The sequence below is a fragment of the Choloepus didactylus genome, chromosome 1 (genome assembly GCF_015220235.1).
Source record: "Choloepus didactylus isolate mChoDid1 chromosome 1, mChoDid1.pri, whole genome shotgun sequence".
NCBI lineage: Eukaryota > Metazoa > Chordata > Mammalia > Pilosa > Megalonychidae > Choloepus > Choloepus didactylus.
The window spans coordinates 210,261,530-210,285,879 of NC_051307.1; the positions used below are offsets into that span (position 1 = coordinate 210,261,530).

Here is a 24,350-nt window from a genome sequence, read left to right on the forward strand (position 1 = left end):
TTACTCTGAATTATAAACTTCCCAAGGGCAGGACCTGATTTTGCATGTGACAGATGAACCATCATCACTAAAATATTCCAAATATTTTGAGACTTGACCACAACATTCAAGAAAGTAAAGAAAATTTTAAGCAAAATATTTAACACAAGGACATTGTTAAGTAAGTAATTCACGTGTTTGATGGAATATCATCCCTCCAGTAAAATGATTCTGGGATAATTTAGCAGCTAAAACACTTTCTACGTAAGTTAAAATAAAATCAGCATAAAACTTACATAAAATATACTACGTAAAAAAATGCATATAAGCAAAGATAGAGAACACCACAAATCCTCTTGTTTTTTGGAAAACAGTACATGGGTTTTTTTACTAGTTTATAAATTTTTATAAATTAAGAAAAATGAATACAAAAAATGTAAAAGGAAATCTCCAAGTGGCTTCAAGGTATTAGCACTTCTTTCTGGAAGCAAGAAGTTAACTCTGTTTGCAAGTAGCAACAAGAGCTCCTCAGGCCAGCACAGACATCTTTGAGCTCCTGGGCTCCTTAATGAGCTCATCAAGCATCGCTGGACCAGCCCTGCTTAGAAGATCAAGAAAATACTTGCACCAAATACGCAGTTCACTAATGGTACCTCGCAAATCCTTGTGATCTCTTGAAAACAGGCCCTTAGAAGCAGTGGCCAGACTAATGCATGTAGATCCCCGGCACTCAGAATCAATTAACCACAGGCACTTAAAAGGTCAAAACAAGAGCAGTGAGTCATCTCAGTTTGCATTTCTGATGCCAGTCGGGGTGGGAGTTAAAGAGCATAAAGGAAAACACAAGAAAGAAGATTCAGAATGAAAGCGTTGCCACTCTCACTTGAGAGAATCAACCATCTACCTTATTATATTGTCAGTTGTTGACCAACTTCAAACTGCTACCCCCCAACCCAGTAGTTTGAAAGTAATTTATGCTAACTTAAAATTTTCAAACATTACAAAAGTGTATAAAATTAAGTACAAATCCCCATTTCCCCAAGTTAGCTTCCCAGAAATAACCACTACTAGGTTTGTTCAAGATCTTTCTAGAACTCTTCTGTGCATTTGCTAGCATCCACAGAAAAGAAAATGTTTTCCCTTTTCCCTCAACAATACATCTTTCCAAAGTCAGAATAGAAAACTCACTCTTTTCAATGGCTGTAGAATTAGTATTCCATGATTTGGTTGAACCACAACTGATTTAGTCAGTCCCCAAAGTTGTTTCCAGTATCTATTACAAAAATTGTCTCAGTGAATATCGTTCATGTATTTGTACTGGTATTTCTGTAAGGCAGGCTCCTTAAGTAGAATTCCTTAACCTAAAAGGATATCAACATTTTAATGTTTGATATACACTGCCAAACTGACCTCCAAACAGGCTGTCCAACTTTATAATCCCCAGAACGCTAGGTGACTGCAAATTTTCCATACCCTCATCAACAGGGTATTATCAACAATGCGATATGCAGAACAACTACACCTTAATTTTGGTTTCATGTTTTGAACATAAGCAAGGTTGAATATATTTTTATGAATTTACTGAAAAACTTCCCTGAGAGTTGCAGATTTTCTTCTATTGCAGCTCAGGAAAAGAGAGAGAGAGATGAGCTCTACTGGATGAGCTTTATCATTAAGATTTCCTCATTTTGTGTTTCCTGAGTGATTGCCAGGGTTGGGATACTATAGGAGAAGCGGAAGGGATAAAGTTCCCCACATATCATGGAAAACCTACTATATGTGCTGGCCCGTGCTTAGTACTTCTAACGGGGTTCTCCTTAGTCCCCACAACCACCCTGCAAAGTAGGGGGTTTATTCCTATTTTACCAATGAGGAAACTGAGGCTCAGGTTGGCTAAAGGACTTGCCCAGGCAGGATTCAAAACCAGATCTGACTTCAAAGCCTGAGCTGTTTCTACCATGTGGGCTGCCTCTCTGAGTGGCTAATAAATAGGAGCTTGCTGTTTAAATTCAAATCGTGCGTTTTAGGGAGGCGTCAACAGATGAGACCTGCACCTGTGTTCTAGGAGTTTCAGTCTAGTTAAGGCGAGAGCATACATTTCCTCAGTTTTAGGACACACGACTAAGTGATTCTTTGACCAAACCTCAGATTTATACCTTTAGTTAGTTGGAGCAAAACAAACATTTTGCCTTTCCTCTCTCTACACAGCAGGTCAGGAGAGTGCTGAAGGGAAGACTTCCAAAGGGCGACTAAGGACACTGGTCAGGTGTCTGCTCAGCAGCTGGCTGGCCCGGGTCACAGTGTCCATGACAACTGGGCACAGCTGTATGAGAGGCCTGGGTGGGGGGAGGAACATGAGACTACTGCTAGACGAAAAATCCCAAAGACAGAGGAGAGCAGCTGCATTCCTTTCAGTACCCCCGCCACTGTCCATGCCTCTCCTGGCTTTATTTTTCCCTATTTTCACATGGGTTATCTGTGATACTATTTTTTGTTGTTGTTTTTCTTACATGTCTGTCTCCTCCAAATAGAAGGTAAGTTCCTTGCAAACCTGCTTAATGGATAAATGAATGGTGAGCTCACTATGTGCTGGGTATTGTGAGGGTGGTTTTAGAGCCCTACTCCATCCAAGAGGTAAGGATTCTTACCCCCATTTTACAGATGAGAAAACTTGAGGCTCAGAGACGGTAAATGCTTTGCTGAAGGTCACACAGCTAATGAATGATACCCTAGAATTTGAGCCCAAGTCAATGATGAACTCAGAATGACAATCCAGGTCTGGTTTATTTCAGTCCAAAACTCCCCAAATTTTAACCAATATTCCACCCTGCTTCTCCTAGGGTGGGATTCACAGGGTGATGGAGTACATGAGTCTCAGTTATGGCAGGGTTTCTCAACTTTGCCACCACTGACATTTTGGCTCAGATAGTTAAAGGCGGGGGGGGGGGGGGTGGCGATGCTGTCCTGTGCACTGTAGGATGTTTAGCAGCAGCCCTGGTCTCTGTAACAAACAAAATATCTCCAGAATTGCCAAATGTTCCCTGGATTGAGAAACCCTGGTCCACAGCGACCAGGAGAGGGTCCCAGTCTTGTGAGGGACTGCATAACACAGAAACATGTACATGGATTCCCACCACCACCACCCCCTGCTCCAGGTGTGGGGATTCTAGGACTGGAATGAAAAATGTTCCAGGACAAGCAAGTTTCCATGAAGGAAAGTAGCCTAGCAAGTTAGCCCCAAACCCAAAGCACGTAATTGCTGACAGCTAAAACAACACGGCCATAGTAGGCACAGATAATGCAGATGCAGGAAATGGGTCCTCGTATTTATGCCGGAGCTGGGTACATGGAAAAACCACGGCAAGTGCAAGGGAACTGTCTGTCAGGTGGGAGAAGGCCCTTTACATGTGTCACAGGAAATGTAAACTGGAAGGTTAGAGCACAAGAGGTCGAATTTGATTTGTTAACACTCTCTATTCAGAGGTGTGCTCCCACTCGTCCTTTCCCAAAAACAGAAGGTCTCTGCAATCAAAGATAACAGGCTCAGAAAAAGAGCATTTAAGCCAGGGAAATTCTCTACAGTTACCATCCTGATTGTATATTGCTATTTTATAGCAAAGAGTTTATTATTAAATGGGTTGAAGGTTAGGGTGGGACTGGGAGAGGAAAACACACTCCTAAATTGCTACTGCAATGTATTAAACCAAAAAGTACAGTGGTTACGGCCAGGAATAGAAAATGTTCTCACACAAGCATCCTGGAGGAATCTCTTGACTAAGGCTTGATTAAAGGGATTAACTTAACTTGAGAATTAGCACTTTCTAGCTGTGTGCCTTGGTCACACTGACCCTCATGCTATCCCTGGTGAGGCACTAGGCAGGTTCTCCTTTTTGCCTCTCTTAACACGTGAGCAGTCCAAGTACCAGAGAATGAAGTGACTGGCACAAGTTAAGTGTTGGAATAGGAACTGAGGTCAGTTCTTGACTCCAAAACATGGGCTTGGGTTAAGAAGACAGGCCTTGGAGTAAAACAGGTGTGGATTCAAGACAGCTCAACGGCTGAGGGAGCTCGGGCAAGCTAATCTCTCTGTGTCTCAGTTTCCTTATCTGTAAAAAGGGGGCATGATAATAAGTACCTCACAAAGTTGTAGGGAGAGTCGTATGTCAAGGGCTTAGCCTAGGTACATGGTCAGCAGGAAAGGGATGGTATGTCTCATTAACGTTGTGGTCTGCACTGCCACCATGGGTGCTTGTTTCTCTATGCTGCTTGTGTTCATTGGCAAACAGCAGACACACCTCTGAACTATTGGACCCAAAATGCTTCTTGGGGGACCTCCATTAGGAAAACACATAAGGGGAGAAAAGCCCTCTGTAGGACAGTGTTGGTTAAGCAAAATATCAGGAAATAGCTTAAAACATCCAACAACAAGGATTTGTTAAATAAATTACAGTGTTACTACAAAATAGAATGTTATGCAGCTATTAAAATTCTTTTTGACAAAAGCTTAATGATAAGGGGAAAGTCTCACAATATAGGGTTAAGTGAAAGACGGAAGATCTCATTCAAAATACAACAAAATGTTAATGGGGTCATTCCTGGATCATGGGATTATGGATGATTTTTATTCTCATCTTCATCTTCTCTACATTTATTTTCCAGGTTTTCCATAATAAATAACATTAACTAAGAAAAACCAAAATCAGTAGAGAAATGTACAAGATCATGAGAGCAGGTTAGAAGTGGTTGTATAAGAATGGAAGTACATGTATAGAATCTGGTTCAGATTAATGCAAATTTTAAAACATGGCAACAGGGCACCCAATCAATTCATAATCAAAAATTTCAAACCTCAAAGCCCCAGTGCTTGCAGAACTCTTTCTGTAGCTTGGAGAGATTCTGAATAGAATGAATGAAAAGCTGAAGAAAATATTTGGCTCAGGTGTAGAGAAAATACTATCCAATTTGCTTACTGTAAACCAAAAAATCAGGAGGCCTTCCAAAGGCTTGGGGCAGAAGCCTGATCATCTTCACTGGGCACTGAAAAGTGGCTTTTGCGTGATAATGCTAATGGTAAAATAGTCCATGAGTTGAAATGTAAATGATGACTCTCCCCACCACCCAAGGTGAACAAAGAGGAAGGAACAGCAGTGAGCTAGGAAGGTCCATTTCAAAAATCTGGCCATTATTTTTAGATCCTGGTGAACTGCAAATTTTATTATGACCAAACTTTCTCTTTCTGCCAAAGCCATGGGCAAGGATACTGTGCTAGATCCTACAAAATCCCACCTCCAACACTTACCAGCTGTGTGATCTTGAGTAAGTTTGAAAAACTTACCTCTCTGAGCTTCAGGTTTCTTCCCTATACAGTAATGATGAATCCTATATCGCAATGTTGTGGAGGAGATGAAATGAGATAATGAACATAAAGTACTTTATATGGAACCTGGCTCATTGTAAATAATCAGTTGGGAGCTGATATTATTAAATTAAAAAGACCAACTTTAAATTATAATAGACAGCTAATACAATGGTCTATTAATACTCCCGGAACAGTAAAGGACAGCAGAGAATCACAAGTCCTCGACATGGAATCCAGGTCACTTCTCAGCTATACCCTTAACTTCTAGGTCATAAGGCAATACAGGTTCTTGCTTCCGCCACACACACACACTCACACACACACAGATCTCTCCAGAGTTTCCAAATAACTTGGGAACAAGGACTTCCATCAATCATAGAAGTGTATGACCTTGGACCAAGGGATTAAGTTTGAGGCCCTTGGAGAAGACTGTCACGGGACCCAGGAAATTAAATCACATATGCTTGGGTAACTTTCCTACTTATTTTTCTTAACTACATGGCATCAGTGTTCTCATATTCCTCCCTCCAAGTTGCAATGCCCCTTCTCTCCTTCATTCTCATCATCTTTGAAACATTCCAGATCCAACTCAGATCCCTCCACCCTTGCCCAGCGTCCATCCTTGACCCTGCAGGCCATTAGTAAGCTCGTGGGTATGCAGTCTCTTTTACTCTCTCTAGTATATTTTACCATATAAGATTTTCAAATCTTATACATTTCTATCTGGTTACAAAGGTAATATGTAATTATTTAAAAATTCAGGTGTATAGAAATATATAATGGAAAGAATGAAAGCCAATAGTTTCAGCCCATTTATTGAAGAGTCTATCCCTTCTTGACTGATCTGTAATTCTTATGTAATAGGAGAAAAAAGAGAAAGAACACAACAAAAAAAAGAACTGTAAAGGTCTCTCAAAATTGTATTCTAAGAGATAATCATTATTAAGAATTTGATGATATTCTTGTTTTTTGCCCTATGCAAATACTAATATGGGTATATATTACTGATAGGGATACAATGGTTTTGAAATTGCTTTGTTTTTTCCACTCGATCATATATCTTAGAGAACTTCTAGCAAGTAGATTTTAAGATTCTTGAGGGCAGACGCTATCTGCTTTTTGGTACTCACTACCTCCCCACCAGGTCTCGAGCAGATAACACAGTAGATACAACGAATATTAATGGAGAACACTAATCTATAATATGTTTATGTTGCCTCTGGGCTAAATGAAATAATTTCCAGATCTAAGGGTCAGGGAATGAAGCAATTGGAGACTGTGGTTACCTGGAATCCTTCTGTTCCCCCAACAGTCTTCCTTGGAGGGGATGCAACTGAGGGGAGGGGTCACTTTCTATTGTGAAGTGGCCCCGTTGAAGGAGGGCAGGGCTGCATCACTGAGCAGGCACGCATGGCCAGCCCCTGGAGAGAGGCCAGGAGCAGCAAGGGCCACCCTTTCTAGGAATAACAGTGATAACAATAGTAACTACCAATTTTTGAGCATATCCTAAATATTGTACAGTGTCAGGTGCTGGGGATCCAAAAATAAATAAGAGGCAACCTTGGCCTGGATGAAAAAGCTGAGGGGCTCTGGGAAGAGCTGTCTTAAGCATATGTCATCGTAAAGGGAAAAACCAAGGCAAAAGAGGGAAAAACACGACTATGAGTTCAGATATAGGACAGAAAAGCAATTCCGTCCAAGTCTAGAATACAGGCCTAACCCTAGCAACATCAAATGCCTTTAAAGTGTCTACACCCTTTGATCAGAATTCCACTTCTAGGAATATAATCTAAGGAAAGAAAGAAAGCAGATGCACAAGATCTGTGACCAGGATGTTTAAAACAGTGTTATTGGAAAGATGGAAACAACTTTAATGTTCAACAATAGGAGAGTGACTAAATAAAACGGTACGTTCATTTGATGAAATGCTATATGAACCCATTAAAAATAGTGTTCATGAAAAATATTTAATGACATGAAAAAATATTCTCCTACAGTATGGTCATCTTATACTGTTAACACAAAAGCAAGTTAAAAATAGATATATAAAGTATGATTCTGAATTTGTTTTAAAAAATACACCTATAGGTATATAGTATAAAGAAAAGACTGCTTGGGAGGGAATCAAAATGTTAATAGAAGTGTTTTGGTGATTGGGAGGTAGGATTGCAAGTGATGCGCTTCCTTTTCTGTGCTTCTCTCTGTTCCAAATTTTTTAAGATGTGTAATCAGAAAAGAAAGCATGATAGAAGGTACTTCTAAAAAATAGAAGTGCCTTCAAAAGACATTGAACACAGAGTTATCTAATAATATAAAAATATTAACAGTCTAAATTTCCACTAATAGAAGACCAGTTATGTAAAATAAATCACATCAACACATTAGAATAATATATACTCAGTCCCAAAAGACCATATTTTCCAAGGATAACTGTGATATAATGTCTCTCTTAAGCCAGATATAAAATTCCCATACAGTTAAACAACAAAAGGATGCTGAAAATAATGGGATGGAACCATACATACCAGGTAAAACGCAAAATAAAATAAAGGAACAGGAACATTTAACTTTGATAAAAGGTGCAATTTCCTGAAGAGGCTCTAATGGTGATGAACCTTTATGCACCAACCACATAGCTTGGGAACATGTGTGCCAAGACCGATAAAGTGCAAGAGAAACCACGATCCCAGTGAGAGACGTTAACACCAAAGTGAACAGATCACATAGACTAAAGGAAGGCCGAAGGACTGTGAGTAACCCACAATCATGCTCATGGTGCGTAAGCATCGTAGTTATGCCCAGAATAAACACTGGAGGGGAATTATTAAAATATTTACAAAATATCGTTCTGGAGTGGAAGGCTATGTGTGTTCTTTTCTCTTCCTTTTTTTCTGTATTTTTCCACAATGAACATATACTTTTATAATGGAAAAGAAATAAAGTTCATTTTTAAAGAGAAAGGAGGGCTATATCACAATGTAATGAACACAGTATTCCAGCGTTCAGCTGGACTTGGCTCAAATGAGTCTTCCAGCCATGCACAGCTATGAACCGGAAGAGAGGCTCAGAGAACAACTGGCCAAAGGCAAGCTCACCTTCCTCCTTCTACACTAGAGGAGAGAGCTGGGCCAGACTTTCCTTTCAGGCAGGCCAGGGAGGGGATTGATAGGCCCGGAGGGATCCAGACATCTGTGCTCATGTCTACCGGCAGCACTAACCTTCCCTGTCAGAAGCAGACAGAACGCCATGCAGTCAGGCCGTCCCTCCCCAACTTCCACAAATGTGGCCTTTGTGCTGAGGCCCAAGTCCCCAGACCTTATGGGGCACAGGGGAGGCGAGAGGAACAAACCCTGCCGTGTTTTGCTGAACTGTTATTGCAAGGACCACTAACATTTATGACTAGGCTTTTAACCTTTTTGGAAGAGGCAGCCAGCCCAAAGTTCTCCTGATATTCTCCTGGGCTAACCTGTCGTCTCTTGAGTAGCTGGAAGAAGAGCTGCCAAGTGCTCCGGTATTGATTAAAGCACCATGTTTGTGTCTATGTCATCTCTTATTCTCAGGAACCCAATCTGAGACACAGAATTGGATATCTAAAAGGATATGTACATCAATAAGAGGCCAGGAGCCAGGAAAAAGGAACACTGCGACAGCAAACCAAGCTGCTCTGTTACAGCCTGGAGTCATTTTTGGAAGGAGAAAAGACATAAAAAATACACACAGATGGGTAAGGAATGAATGACTGCAGGGAAGTGGGGGGCAGCGCATACACTCCTTGTTCTCTGTTCCTCCCCGATAAGAATAGATGTGAGGACCATTGTAGGCAAAACACAAAACAATGCGAAGTTACCCCTAAGCGTCCCTTTGGAGCCCTCTGCCCCCTCACTCTTCCTGCTCCCTGGGCTACCTTAGCACCCGATTCTGATTTAGCTGGTGAGGGAAGCAATAAAGGCAGGAGGCAATTACCAGGAGGTAGAACTAGAAATAACCCTTTAGAACTTGTACTGTATGCACCAAGGTGAGTCACAAGGTGATATGTATATCTCCATGCTTTGCAGATCTTCCTGCAAACATGACTGTCTAACTTTGCATAAAACCTCAAGGGTATATTTACATTAGCTGACTCCCCAAGGATGTACTCAAACTATAAGCACGTTGCTCATGTTCTCTCTGTATCTATGTGCATAAGCACTATGAATAATTGTTCTGTTTCTGCTCTTGTTTCTGCCCAATAAATGGAGCCTGGAGTTAGCTATTTATCATGATATTTGAAAGAAGTAAATGAAAAAATTATTTGCCAAGAAAAATTCTTTGAGGTTTTAGAAACCTATTTCTACATGTCAGATCCCTCCCTTGGGCCTGGCTTTCCCATTCTTGCTTGGCCTCAGTCTGTCAGATTTCAGACAGGGCTGATTTTTTACTGTCCCAGTTCTGTAGGTCAGTGCAAATTTATAAGGTGATCAAATATATCCTGCAATGTTCCCTGTGAAGGGTCCCAGAAACAGGAGATAAGATTGCCTGGGAAGCCAAAGAAAAGATTTTGAAGGTGTGGCAATGAAGTATCTTGGTTTACATCCCTAAAGCAATATGCAAGAGCCTACAGGGCCAGGCAGGTGATGACAGCGAGTGAAGTGGCCAGATGCTGGAGGACCACAGAGAGGGGTGGGGAGATTTGTAGGTGACAACCAGCTACTCAGGGCCAGCTCAACACAGGCCCAGCACTGCCAGGCCTTCCAATTCCTTGAGAGAAGCCAGAAATCCTGATTCTTATGTGGCTTCTTTTGATTTTTAAACATTAGCTCAAATTTTAAAAAACACTGTACAGCCAAATAAAACACAACTTGAGGACCAGAGGCGGCCCTGAATCTCCCAGAAGGCTACTCTATCTGGAATGGAGGCAACACAAGGGCAGGCAGAAGAGTCTGCTGCATGGTGAGGGCTCACTCAGTGCCTGTGGAATGAGGGAGGGTCTTCCCAGGCCAGAGGGTGGACTGTGTTGGGAGAGACAATATTGGGGTTGAGAAGTGATGGGAAGGGATGAGTCGTGATGCAGAGGTTCCATAATCAAGAGAGGAACTAACCAGAGTGAATATGAGCCATGGCCACTGGATGGAGAGAAAAGGGTAAAATGCGGTAGAAAGGCTGATGGATTTTCAAAAAGCAGGACTCAGCAAAAGACCAGATGTGCGGTAGTAAGGCGATGATGAATCTTCCAGGGGAAGCCTGCAATGAACTTGTCCAGAGGGCTGAGGGACTGGTCATGAGGGAGAGAAGGTAAACACATTTTTCTTCACTAGCTTCAAAGCCCTTCGTCTGGCTCCCTCAGATGACCTTATTTACTTTCTCCTCTGTACTCCCACAAAAGGGAGCAGGGGAGAATCTGGAGCCCAGAGGTCCAAGCAGGGAGAGAAACAGAGCAGAACCCATAGCTAATTAAGTGAAGAGATATTCATTCAGGAGAAACTATTAGCAAGTTAACAGAGGAATGTGCAGAACAGGAGGTAAGCACTGGAGAGGGACAGAACCTACAGGAAAGTAGCAAAGACACTTTGGGTTATGTGGAGTTGTGACAAATTGGCCAAATGTTGGGGAACTAAGGACAGAAGGAGGTGAGGGAAATTCTTAAACAGTTCTCAAACCATGGACTTTCACAGCATGGTGCATGTGTTATGTCCAGTCCATAAATTTCCTTGAGACTCAGAAAGAAAAGATAAAAGTATTACTGAGAAAAAGAATTCAGGACAAACAAAAAACAACAGACTCAATAATATATTTTAACTAAACAAGGTGAGCCCTTTCATGGTGTGACTTTTGCGGGCTTCAGTTAAAAAGATTTTTATGATTGTCAAATTGGATCCAAGATCTTAGGCAAAACTCAATTTTTACTTTCAAAGATAAACCTTATCAGGAGTTTAAGAACAAGAACAACTACAGCCACTCATTAACCAAATAATTACTATATTAGCTAGTATTTACTAACTAACTAACGAATTAGCAAATTAGTGATTGCTAAGGGCAAAGGTACTACACTAAGCCCTTTAAATGCATGGTCCCATAAATTTTTACAAGGATTCTATGAAGAAGCTGATGACATCATCTCCAATTTATCCATGTAGAATAAAAGTGAGGCCTAGAGAGATTGAGTCACCTGCCTAAGGTGACGAGGACTTTGAGTAACCAAGCCGGGGTCAGAACCTCTACTCCAGGGCCCTTGCTCTGAGCCAGGGGTCAGCAAAAATTTTCTGAAAAGGGCCAAAGAGTGAATATTTTTGGCTGTGTGGGCCATGTGGTCTCCATCCCAACTACTCAACTCTGCTGTTCCAATGAGCAAGTAGCTGCAGACAATGGGTAAACAGATGGGTGTGTCTGAGTTCCAACAAAACTGTAGTTATGGACCCTGAAACCTGAATTACATATAATTTTCCATGTGTAATGAAATATTATTATTTTTTATTTTTTTCCCAACCATTTTAAAATGTAAAAATCATTCTTAGCTCGTGGGCCATAAGAAAACAGTTGGCGGGGTGGTGTGTTCCCACTTGCCGGTTTGTGGATGCCTGGTTTAAGCCATTGGTCTCTGCTGCCCTCTGGCTCCAGTCACGTGCTGGTTTCCTGAGGAGGCCCACAGACTTTTTAGAACATGTCTGGATGCGGCACGTGGCTCTGAAATTCAACTGTGAGGAAAGACCTGGCCAAATGGCTTTGGGTTACCCTTCAAAGGACTCTTCCCAACCCTAAAGGCAACTTTCTGAAAACACCCGTTTCTTCCTTCCAGTCCCTCACTTGCTTTCTTCCATTGAAATAAACTTTTATTCAGGTCAATCTGAAACCAGGGGTAGTTCTGGGTGGGGAGGGGAGCCCCTCCTGCACAACACGGGCCCACCGTGCACTTCTTACCTGCAGGGTTTGGCTGAAGCGTTTTAACGGCGTGGTCTTCACAGGTGGGATGAGGTTTGCTAGTGATGTGACTCTGGAAAGGGGTTTGACCCGTTTATTGCTAGGCTCCTGTAGGGTTAAAAAAAAAAAAAGAAAAAGAAAATCTGTCAATATCAATTACAAAAACAACGCAACTCCACCATATAATCACTTCCCACTCCAGGAGCTTCTGGGTGCACACCAATCTGTGGAATGTAAACAGTGCCTGTCTTACTCCAGCTGTGCAGAGATCACATGGACGAGGAGCCAGGGGAAGCAGAAATGGCCAGGAGATGTCAGCAGAGGCAGCCTCTCAGACAACAGCACGTGGACAGGGGTCTGCTCTGGATCCCCTGTTATCGTTGACTCGTGTCCCCCCAAAAGACATGCTCAAGTCCCAGCTGCCTGTCCTGTCAATGTGACCTTATTTGGAAATAAGCTCTTTGCAGTTGCTACTACTTAAGATGAGGCCAAACTGGACTAGGGTGGGCCTAATACAACATGACTGGGGTTTTTATAAGAAGAAATTTGAACAGACAAAGAGGAGATGACCAAGGCAGAGACCGAAGCTCAAGGACTGTCGGCAGCAACCAGAAGCTAGGAAGAGGCAAATTTCAGACCTCTAGCCACCAGAACTGTGAGACAATAAATTTCTGTTGTTTTAAGCCACCCAGTTTGTGGTACTTTTTTACAGCAGCTGTAGGAAACTAAGACATACCCTATCCCTGATATCTGCCAGCTTTAATTCAGTAGCTTCCATTTAGTAGAAACAATCTCTCCACCCCCTCCTTTGGAGAAAAGCTGACTCTGATTTCCCACTCAATGACCTTGTCAGGCAGTTCTCCTTTGGTACTTATATTTTTAAAAAAATCTTCTTAAAAACCTTTTCCCACCTTGCCTGAAGCCACTCTCTAAATTCCTTTTATACAATGGCTTTTCTAAAGCACAAAGAATATTTGTTTTTTTAGTTCACGAAATACAAAAAAAATCTTTGTAAGAATGAAGTTCCATTACTGGGCTCTCTGGAGAGCATCTTTGTATCTATGGTGTATTTGAAACGCACATATTGCTATTTATAAATAACAACCAGACAGCAAAAGAAAACGTACAGAAGAAAAACACTACCACAGCATTATTTTCTATACTACACGTAGCCATAAGTTTTGAAAACAATCTCCACATAAAACATTATTTGCAAACCTGAAAGTTACCCCACACTTGGGCTGATACCACTCCAATGACTTTGCAGACAACAGTTTATAAATAAAAATATCAGGCTGTGGGGAAGAGAGAGATGACAGGCAAAAGACTTTACAAAGACAAATAAAACAGTTACCCTTGTCTTCCTAAGCTCCATCTGACCTGGACAGCACATGAAAATGTCAAATTTTGGTGGAAAAAGCCAAACTTGCCAATTGTTGTGGCAAACCTCAACCATTTCTAGAGGGAGCCTTGCAGTGCTCATCTTTCCTTTTCAGCCATTGCCTTCAAAGTTTCAAGGGCTAACCCAGAACTCCAGATTCTCCAGGAAAACCCTGCAGGGTGTTTTGAACATAGTAGGTGCTTGGAAAAATCTTGCTTGAATTTGGAGTCCTGCTGAGAAGCTCTCATGTCATTTTACACCCTTGCCAGCCTCAGAAATCACCAGCCTTCTTTGAAAGAAACCGTCCCCAACATTTCTAGTATTTAAATAGAAAAATTAAAAGACTAAAAAAAGCAAAGTTCAAGACAATTCCACAACATGGCCAGGGATGACTTCACAATTTCTTGAAGCAGTCAAATACTTTTCCAAGACAGAGACTGAATTTGTGCTGCCGAGTACCTCTCCAGCTTCTTGGCATGCTGAGCTGAGCAGAAAGCAGAAAACTCTCCGGACTCTGGGAAGGCTCAGTTCCAAAACGCAATAGAAGAATCTTCCAATGTGAGTGACATCGCATTACAATTATTTAAAGTGCCAAAAAGAGAGGTCTGGCAGCCCTCTGTTTCCAGGAGACAGTGCCCTTCAGGATGTACCTGTCTAGAGCCTGGCTCCTAAGCATCTGTGCCCAAGGGAGGATTTTTAAAAATTTGTACGTCAGAGCTGCACCACCAGCATACTGAACATATACACACACACACAGAGCTTCTTGAGCATCCCCTGAATGTCTTTGGGCTGGAAGTGGCAGTGTTGTGATATTGCTACCGTTGCTGACACAAACTGCAATGCAGCAAGTGAGGAGACAGAGGGGATTTCCTAGGGGAGCAGGACTGAGTCTCAGATAATCCTGCATGCACCTCTGAGCCTGGAGACTCCAGGGTGTCTGTTTTTTAAGGCTAGAGTTTAAAGAGTCACAGATTCTCTATCAGAATGGGAAGGCTGAAATGCAAATACCAATTGGGTTCTCTTGCTTTAAAAATTAGCAGGGAGCACAGCATACTTGGGAGGATGGGAAAGATTCAGCTCTGTTCCACTTGCCGTGTCATCTTTTCTAGGGTTCTGCTGACTTTGCTGCCTGTTGTACATAAGCCAAGCCATTTTCTGCACAGATACAAGATGTACATACAATACAAATGCCAGCCCTTCTGTAGGTTGAGTACAGTGCTGCTATGTAAAATTGTGATTAAAATTGTGTTCTTAAGGCATTGCCCACCTGGAAGTAAATATTGGGCTGCTCTCTGGCAATTTGACATTCCCAAGCAACAAACAATTAAACCAGAAACTGCTGCTGTGTGATTTAGTGCTGTGATCCAACAATGCAGACAGGTGAAATTTAAAAATCAGAACACTCTCAGGTTACTGGATCCATGGGGGAGGTTTTATGCCTGACCCACAAGAGTTAAGTATGATTAACGGTGTTCTCCTTGTAGGCTTCTGTGAGAATAGGAGATTAAACAAATTCTTAGCCTAATTTGACTTTTCTTTTCCATTTACTATGTCTCCATCTACATTTTACTGCTGTCTAAAGAGAGCCCTTGGGGAAAATGTTCCCAGATTCTATTTAAATAGCTCTACTAAGAACTAGCAAATGCAACACCAGGGATGTTTTCAGGCTTTACAGAGAGATATCAGAATGAAACCTGTAGAAAGGCTTCTGACTAACAACTCAGCTGCCAGACAAAGCTGGGCAAGGTCAATGCTAAACCCAGGAACAAGGTGTCCTGTTTCAAGTGCAGATACCACCTCCCCACCCCACTCCACCACCAAGTGATTTTAAGACAGGACAGGAGAGCATCTCACTAAAGAGGTTAAAAATTAGAAAAGAGAAAAAGGCATTGAGCACTCTGGCATTCTGTGAATTTTGTGAATAAAATGTTTTGTTTAATCTTTTCCAGGTTTTATAGCAGTTTTATTTTTCTTGTCTTACTGCACTGGCTAGGACCACTTGTATAGTATTGATTACAAGCCATGATAGTGGGTACATTTGTTTAATCCCTGATTCTAAAGTGATTATTATTAATATTCCATCATTAAATATTGTGTTTGAGAGCATGGAAGAGACACCTTGATCAAGGAAAGAAAGTTCCTTTTCTACACCAAGTTTGCTGTGAGTTTTTATCATGAACAAGTACTGACTTTTTCCAAATGTTTTTTCTTCATCAATTCAGAGGACAAGGATGAGCAGGGAAGCTGGGGGATATATTTGACCTACTTTTTACGTAAGTAAAACCTGTCCCACTGCATTTTATTTTCTTAACTTTTTAAACAAACCAGCCTGAACATAACACAAACTTTCCATGACCATTAATATACATAAATAAAGGACATATAAAATGATATGATGCCTGGGATCAAAGTACTAAGGGACTGGGGAAGGGGTACGTGGAGCAAATAGGACTGACCACAGGTTGCTAACTGTCAAAACTGGCTGACTCAGCAAGCAGTGCTGCCTCTGGTACAAAGTCAAAATTCTCCACAGTAAAAAGGTTTATTTTTAATGGACATACAACTGTTTTGCAAATCTATCTGTGAATTCTGAACTGGAAGAGAGAGTTGCCATCTGAGATTTTTGCCTCCTTTGCTAGTGAGGGCCTAGTGAGAAAGGATACTAAAGAGATGGACATCATCCAGAATAATCAAATGGGATTAGAAGCCTGGTAAAATTTTTAAAAATAAAAAGAAAGAAAGAAAATTCCTACTACTGAATTGCAATAACTTTCCACTAATATAGACCAGGATATAGAAAGGTCCATGCGACTGGGAAAGTAAAAGCTGGGAGAGCGACTTCACAGCATTTAAATTTAAAGACAAACAAACCATGGAGAGGTACCAGTCTGCTACCAGACTCCTTGAAGTCTGTTAGATTCCATTGAATTTTTTTTTAAATTCGATCTTAAGAAACTTATCCACAGGCTCCCGATCTCAGAACTCCACTATGTAAGTCAATCCGGTGGAGGTCAACTCTGGTTTATCTTAGAAACACACAGAGATAGTTGAAGCCATGCAAGATCAAACTGCCATGGACAGGAGTCCTCTGTTCCTCCTGTGTTTATTTTAATTTTCGGACGTGTTTTGCTTTCCCCAAACTGCCTCCCAAATTTATGCTTTTTTCTCCATTCCTACAGTAGCATCATCTTCTGTTAAGAAGGCTAAAACCTACCTCCCTCCACCCCAAATCCTTTCCAGACCCTCACTCCCCCTCTGCAATAAACATAAAGCTCACTACTCTACAGATACCTCTAAGGGTGGTTCATGCCATTTTACAGTTTGTGCCCAAGGCTCTCACCCTTGAAAACTTCTGGGTCAACACAGATATTCTTGTGTTCTCACTTCCTTTGACACCTCTTATTGCCAAGGATTTCCCACCCTTTCAGGGTCTCTCATCCACCTACCGGCCAACTCTTTTACTCCTGTCTCTGCCCTACTCCCAAGCTATACGCTTTGCTTCAAAGGTCTCCACTCCTTCCCTGTGGGGGGACCTGACAGCTTGCCTTGTATCTTGTCCTTCAAGGAATTCCTGCAGATTTTTCCTCCTATGTTAATGTTTTTCTAGCTAAATGGTTGAGAATGAGCTATATTTTCTGATAGATTGGTCTGCTCTTGGTCTATCCGTCCATCAGTCCATCCATCTAATCTCTTTATTTTAGCTGACAATCTTGTAATTACCAGCTCGGTGATCTTAAGCAAGTTACTTGCCCACAGTTTCTTCAATAACCCTCTTGTAATGCTTTGGTGAGGAGGACTATCATTTATCAGGAACTTGCAATCTGTGTCAGGCACTGGGCTAAGAGCTTTATGTGGATTTTGCTATGACATCTTCAGAACATCCTATGAAAGAGCTAACATAATTATCCCCATTTTATAGATGGGTAAACTGAGGTTCAATGAGCATAAGTAACTTGGCCAAGGTAATATATAACAGGTGGCAGAAGTGAAAAGTGGACCATATACTAGACTATACACTTGTTACTCTGTTCTGCCCAACAGATGATAATGATGAGCACATAGCACAGTGCTTTGTAAACAGCAAGCTCTCAACAGAGCCTAGAAGAGAACTCACAAGTTGGTGTATGTTCACTAAAGATTATTTCTCTGCCCCCTTCACCTCTAAAGAACAGGTGAACTTACATAATTGCCCAGTGTGTGCTTCACTTTTAAAAATTTTTCTTACTTTGAAATAATTTTAGATTTATAGAGTTGTAAAAAAACAGTGCAAAGGGTTCCCATACACCCTTCACCCACTTCCCCTGATTGCTAACATCTTATATAACCATGGTACATTTATCTAAACTGAGGAATGAACTGGCACAACACTATTAACTAAACTTCCAAAGACATTATTGGAGTTTCATCAGTTTTCTGTTCCAGGATCCCACATAACATTTAATTATGATACTTCATACTATGAAGTAACTGTGAGTTACTCAGTCTTTGTCTTTCATGATCTTGACACTTTTGAAGAGTAAGGTGTAGGTTATTTTGTAGAATGTCTCTCAATTTGGATTTGTCTGATGTTTTCTCACAATTAGATTCAGGTTATGCACTTTTGGCAGGAATACAACAGAAGGGATATGCCCTTCTCAGCACATGATATTAGGGGATACACAATGCTGGTGATGTTAACCTTGATCACTTAAAGTCGTGCCTACTGGGTTTCTTCACTTAAAGTTACTATTTTTCCCTTGGTAATTAATACATTTATTGGAGGAGATACTTTGTGACCATGTATTCTTTTTAATCCAATTCAGCAGGTTTTTCCCAGGGTCTGCAAAACGGAGTTCACTGAAGTATACAGGTGTTACCACTTTGGAGGCATGTCTCCTAGCTGACCATGGAGAACCAGAAGCCTGATTCAGGCAGAGAACCCAAGAGAACCAGCACTGGCTGGAGTGGGCAAGGAAGTGGGGCAGGTGAGGTGGTTGGCAAGCAAGCACGGTGGGCGACATTGGCTTGCGGGGCAGAGAGGCAGCAACGAAGACGTCTTTGCAGAGCTGTGTGAGTACAGAAGGGAGTGTGACTGTAGGAACTGAAAGGGGAACTTCCTTGGAGCTTGCAAATGAATCTTCATCTTATTTTTTGAATATACAAAAAGGGAATCACGAAAAGATGGTTTCTCACTCCAAAATTTCCATTAAATTTTTTAATGCTTTCTTTTTCCTGGCACAGAGCTAATTGACCTGGTGTCTGTCACTTGTTACTAGAAATTGAAGGGCGAATAACAACATCCAAATTCCAATGGAAACCTGGCTTCACTAATTAGACCAAATGTGTTTCAGAATTATTGGTTTCTAACCCACAAGGTGAGCAAACTTTTCAGATTCAGAACTATAATTTTCCTCTTGAAACCCTTATAAATAATGTCAACAAAGGGACCACAGGTTTTGTAGAATTTGACAAACAACCAGGAACAGTTCCCTGAGAGATCACTGATAACTGTGTCTTGGCTAATCTCAAACATGGAGGCTATGCCCTTCTGCTGAGTTTCTCCAGCTACGGGTCTGGCTACCTTGCTCCATGAACCCAAGGGAGATTTGATTTCCTTTTAGATGAAAAAAATGGGCCCAACTCTGTCCTTGTTATCAGGTGCTAAATATCCTAATTTCCTTTCTTAAAAAACAAATGCCCCCCTTTTTTTAAACTAAGAGCCTGAATAAATACAATCCACAGAACACCCCGAGTGACTGCTGGGTTGAGGTTTCAACAATGTCTCCAGCCTCTCCTCATGGAAGTGCTAGAAAGCAGATGATGGAGAGGTCACAAGATGGTATGGGCAAAACCACAAATTAAACCATCAACTCTTGGGGCTGGGAAACTGAACACATTAAGGTAAGAGAAACCAAATACATTCCATGTATATAATATAAGTATATTATTTATACATTACAGTTCAGCCTTAGCCTGAGCCAGAGTCAACACCAAAAGCCAAGTCAGCGCCTATAGCATCTGGACCAAAGTCTGCCTGTGAGGTGACTGCTTTTAGAGCCTTGGTTAAGGGGGAGGCACCAGGGAGACATTTGGCTGAGCTCAAACAATGCTGGCATGAGCCTCTGAAAGCATGTTCAGAGTCCCTGCCCCAAATACAGCTTCCCATAAAACACAAATAAAAAATAGAGATTGAAAAGAAATCACATTTTATGACAATTTCTATGGTCCTCCTGGCCTCATTTCCTCCCAGGCTTCCTTTGCTTCCTTCAAGTCCAAAACACATGCTGGAAAAACACTATAGCTCTCCAGTGTTCATATAAACTGGATGGCCAAGTGAAGGAAAGCTGGGGGTGTGGGGTGACTGAGATGGACTTCATTCAGCATACCCCGGAGAAGCAATTAATTTTACTGTGAACTCTGAGAGGGCTAATGTTCACACATACCATTTTGTTTCAGAGGGAGGACCTCAAATAATAAAGTTATCTTTATTCTTCTCATTATCATTGAAAGTATATTTTTGCCCCCATCTTGGAAAAGCCACCTGTGCTACCTTGTCTGCCATGGGAAAATTCATTTTAGCTGAATGAAGTTCTATAGGCTGAAAAAAAAAGAGTCTTGGGAAAAAAAAGCAGTAAAATATGGGACTCTCTGAGAAATGAAGCAGACTGCAGCCCCACTTATGAATATAATCTCTCAGCAGTGCCAGTAACATAAAACAGAACCACTGTTTCAGACACTGTATTTTTGGCTAAGGTTTCACTCCTCAACTACTTTCAAAGTTACTCATTTTAGTCAACATTATAAGGGTAAGTCAACATTTGTGCTGGCAGCAAGCCCAAATTTGTTATTTTATTAGTCTGCTACTGGTTAAATTGGCCCAAGATTAAACACATCTAATAAATAGCCCTAAAATATTGGAGTTTAATAGAAAACCACATTCAAGTTCTCTTACACAGGATGTTAGTATTACTTAACCTTGGGCAGAGGGAGAAATGCACACCCACACCCCGGATAAGTTCCTTTCAGCAAATGCCAGCCTGAAACTCATTTTGGTCATGCCCAGACATGGCACTATAGACCTTTAGAGAAAGAGAAAGCCACATATTTAGGGCTCTCTGTGGTCTCTGGCTCCACATCTGCCTTCCAAACTTCAAGCAAAGCTCTTTCTCTTTTGAGGCAAAAAAGGTCAGTTGCTCAGTGCTGAAGCAATTCAAGAGTGTGACCTTCTAAAATATAAGGGCTACCAGCAGAGTTGTGAGTCTGTGGCCTTATGGGGAGACTGGTTTTTGGGCCAGGAGATAATTTCTCCTGATGAGATTCAGGTTACACATTTGTGGGAAAAACACCACAGAAGCCATATGCCTTTCAGGCCACACCCTTCCCCAATTCTGGAGACTAGGGCCACAGTTGGACATCCCTGGCTGGACCACGCCAACCAGGCACCCAGAGTGGGTGGTGATGGCTCCACGGCCCGGAGGAGGGCCTCTGGGATCTGGGGTTTTGTAATCAGTCATTTCCTACCGACTTCTTGGAAAATAAGTTCTGCATTTGTTTACCCATGCAAAAGGGTTTCCCTGGCTCTCCCTTGGGCTGGGCTGGAGGCGAAGGGAAGAAGGATGCTATAGGGGATTCCAACCCTGCTTCAGTGTTCTGGAAGCTGGTGTGTACAGACCTCAAGGGCACCTTAAGGCTGTTTGCTGAGGTTTCCCCAGAGCTTAAGAACAGCTGAAAGCCTCTGCAGCAAGTGCCAAAGTTCTTATCCTTGTGGTTCAAAGAATGTGTTGTTTCTTTGCAAAGGGTCTAAGGATAAAACATCCTTGTGGCCAGAGTACAACACCCCATGACCTTGGGCTTGGTCCCCTCTGCTGTGAAGTGGGAGTGACTCTCCTACCAGTTCCTGGGGTTGTTGGGAGGATCACAAGGGATCGAGAGTGGCATGTGCATGGCACAAACCTGGCCCAGTAAATGCAAGATTATTGCCCTTACTTCTGACATCCCAGGAGGGGTGCAGTATCCTAGCTTGCTCTCCTACCCTCCTCTATTCCCTGCAGTACTGGATTTCCCCCCAAGCCTCCCAGGGACAAAGCCAGAACCCCATGCCACCTGTCTCAATCTCACCACTGCCACTGAGGCCTCTGGTTGCCACGAGACCAGGTGTTTTGATTCCATCTTCCTGCCTTCCCTCTCTTCCTACAGCTTTATCAACTGTTCAGTCAACCTCTGGATGGACAGACCAAAATTGGGAGTAGGTCAGCAGGATTCAAGGCTGTATCCAAGGAAAGGAAAATGTCAGCCACAGAATCCCAAGATAAGGGCCTGTGAGGGGAAGGGAGACCCAGTAGATGGATCTTGGGGTCTGCACCCAGCCCTTCTCTCCCTCCCCCCACTGCTGATTTATGGGCTAGAAGAGCTGGTCTGCAGTCTTGCCAGATACCAGTGCTGTCACGCATTAGGGAATGATAGGAGCTCAGGGCATTTGACCCAAGTCAGATGTGCGAGGTGGAATTTCCCGCAAAAGTAATGTGTTACCTTTGGCTTAAAGAAAGGCCCACAAGCCCCACTCATGTCCTCTCTCCCATCCACCTGGCATCCCTTGAAGCTCAGCAATATCTTAGCTTCCCAGAAAGGGGAAGAAGAAGTACCAAGATGAAAAGGGATGAGCAGATCTTAATTTCATTGTCCTAAAGGAAGGACAGGCTGTTCTGGCTGAATCAGGAATGATCAAACACATCTCATGAGAGCAAAGCTGTCAGCCAGAGCTGCCATCTGACTGCACACTAGGCTGGGAACCAGGGATCCACATTCTGCTGCAGGGTAAAACCTACAGAGACATCCAACCAAGGGCACCAGAGACTGGAGCAGATCCCCCTCTCTTGCTGCCCAGCTGGTTTCTGTTTTTGACAAGGACAGTGATTTGAAGCGGACAAGCCTTGCAGAGATCAAACCTCCAGAGAAACACAAAATATATTGCTGTCTACCCCGGTAACCCCCAGCTTTCTTCTCTAGCATAATTTATCCCATAAAATTGTTTGGTTTGTGTGTATCCTCAACAGTGCATGCCTGTACTCAGAAGCAGGGCACGATGCACTTGGGTATTTTCGAACTATGTTCCCAACTGAGAACAGAATACACTGAAATCTGATTCTTCAAAGTGGAAAAAGCAACCCGTCACACAGCCACATCAGATTAACTGAAATGGGCATAAAATAACATTTTAAAAAATTTTCCTGTTTTCAGCTTTCGGCTGACATCTTACCACCCACTGAGCAATGTCATGCAGAAAAAAAAGGTACAAAACAAGCTGTTCAGGAAACTGTGAGGTAGGTGATCTATAATGGATTCATATGGCCTTTCTGTTGCCTCCACACACCCCAACTGTGCCGATGAATAGCTTCAAAATGTTATTTCTTGGGAAGAGTGTGTGTGTGTGCGTGCGTGTGTGTGTATGTGTGTGTTTGTGCAGAACACAAAACTGACATTATTTGTTGGGACAGTTTTCATTCTGCAGCACATTTTTAATGACAGGAATTAAAAAATGCCCACTAACAATGGATTTTTCCAAAGGTTCATAACAAACACTGGCTCTCAGCGCTATACATTTGCAACCTTGAAACATAGTGATTATGTGTTATTTCTAACTCTAAGCAATTAGCATGCAGCCAGATGTATCATTATCTACAGTCTATTAAAATTCAGAAGCCTATGAATTTGAAAAAGAATGTATCAAATGAAGAAGGCAAAAAGCCTCAGAGAGCCAGCAAAGCTCCCCACATCACTTTTGACTAATTTAAATTACAAAACAACAACAGGGAAAATGGACTGACAATAGCAGTTGACCTAAAATGAAAGAAGTAAATACAAATTTGAGATTTGGCTGTTTGGTTTTGTTTAAAAAAAAAAAAAAAAAGCTGGTTTAGCCACTGGAGAGTCAGTGGTAAGGGGGTGCCAATAAAAACTTCCAGAAAACACAAGGGCAGTTTTGTGGTAAGAGAAAAGAAAAACAGTATTTATTCCTGAGGTAAACCACTTAAGTGGCAGGAAGGGGCAATGTCCCCATGTGTTTTCCAGCATGGGCCATCTACAGTTGGGGGGCTCCCTTAGAAGGCTACTATGGGTCTGACCTGGCAAAGTCATTTCCCCATAAAGGATTCCCCGAGCACCCTGCGGTAGGATGCTGTGAAAGGCTCATTTCGGTCCCGGCCCTTTCTCCTCTCACCCCAGCATGTAGGAGTCAGACACCAGGCTGTCCCCAAGTTTGCAAAGCAGGTAGTGTAGAGGAGTGGCAGGGGCTGCCTGACCCTGCAAAGCCTCAACAAATTGCTACTAAATAAATCACTTGCTGCCAGGACCCCTATCTACTCACAAATTCTAGCAATTTTCCAGAAACAGAAAAGGCATCCCATACCTGACCCAGGTGTGACTCTTCTCTTCTGATTGGGTCATGAAGAGAAGGATGCATGGATGTAGACAATGGGGGTCCTGAGGGGGACCAAGAGCCCCAATCACCTGTGTCAATTCCTGGCACACACACAGCTGCCTATTCCATACAGCAACCTGGTGACCCTATTTTGTAGAAGAAGGAGCTGGCATTCAGAGAAGTGAAGCAACTTCCTTGGTCATCCAGTAATTAAGTGTCAGAGCTGAGATTCAATTCAAATCTACCTGTCTTGAAAGCCTTCCCCACCACTGCCATGTTGACTTCTCAGGATACACAATTTCCTTCCATAAAAATAACTTAATAGCAACAATACCCAGGGC

At 42.2% G+C, this 24,350-nt stretch overlaps 1 protein-coding gene across 4 annotated transcripts in view; it reads right to left on the reverse strand.

Moving 5' to 3' along the window:
* The window catches only part of ARHGEF3 (Rho guanine nucleotide exchange factor 3), a 342,674-nt gene that overhangs the window by 26,467 nt on the left and 291,857 nt on the right, over window positions 1-24,350 (reverse strand). For 3 of the 4 annotated variants that reach the window (XM_037798698.1, XM_037798709.1, XM_037798719.1), the window contains one exon: window positions 12,233-12,340. In XM_037798698.1, the coding sequence (XP_037654626.1) occupies window positions 12,233-12,340 (108 nt within the window). Of the gene's footprint in view, window positions 1-12,232; window positions 12,341-13,586; window positions 14,129-24,350 lie in introns of those variants that run through there. The other variant, XM_037798720.1, reaches the window with a different exon arrangement.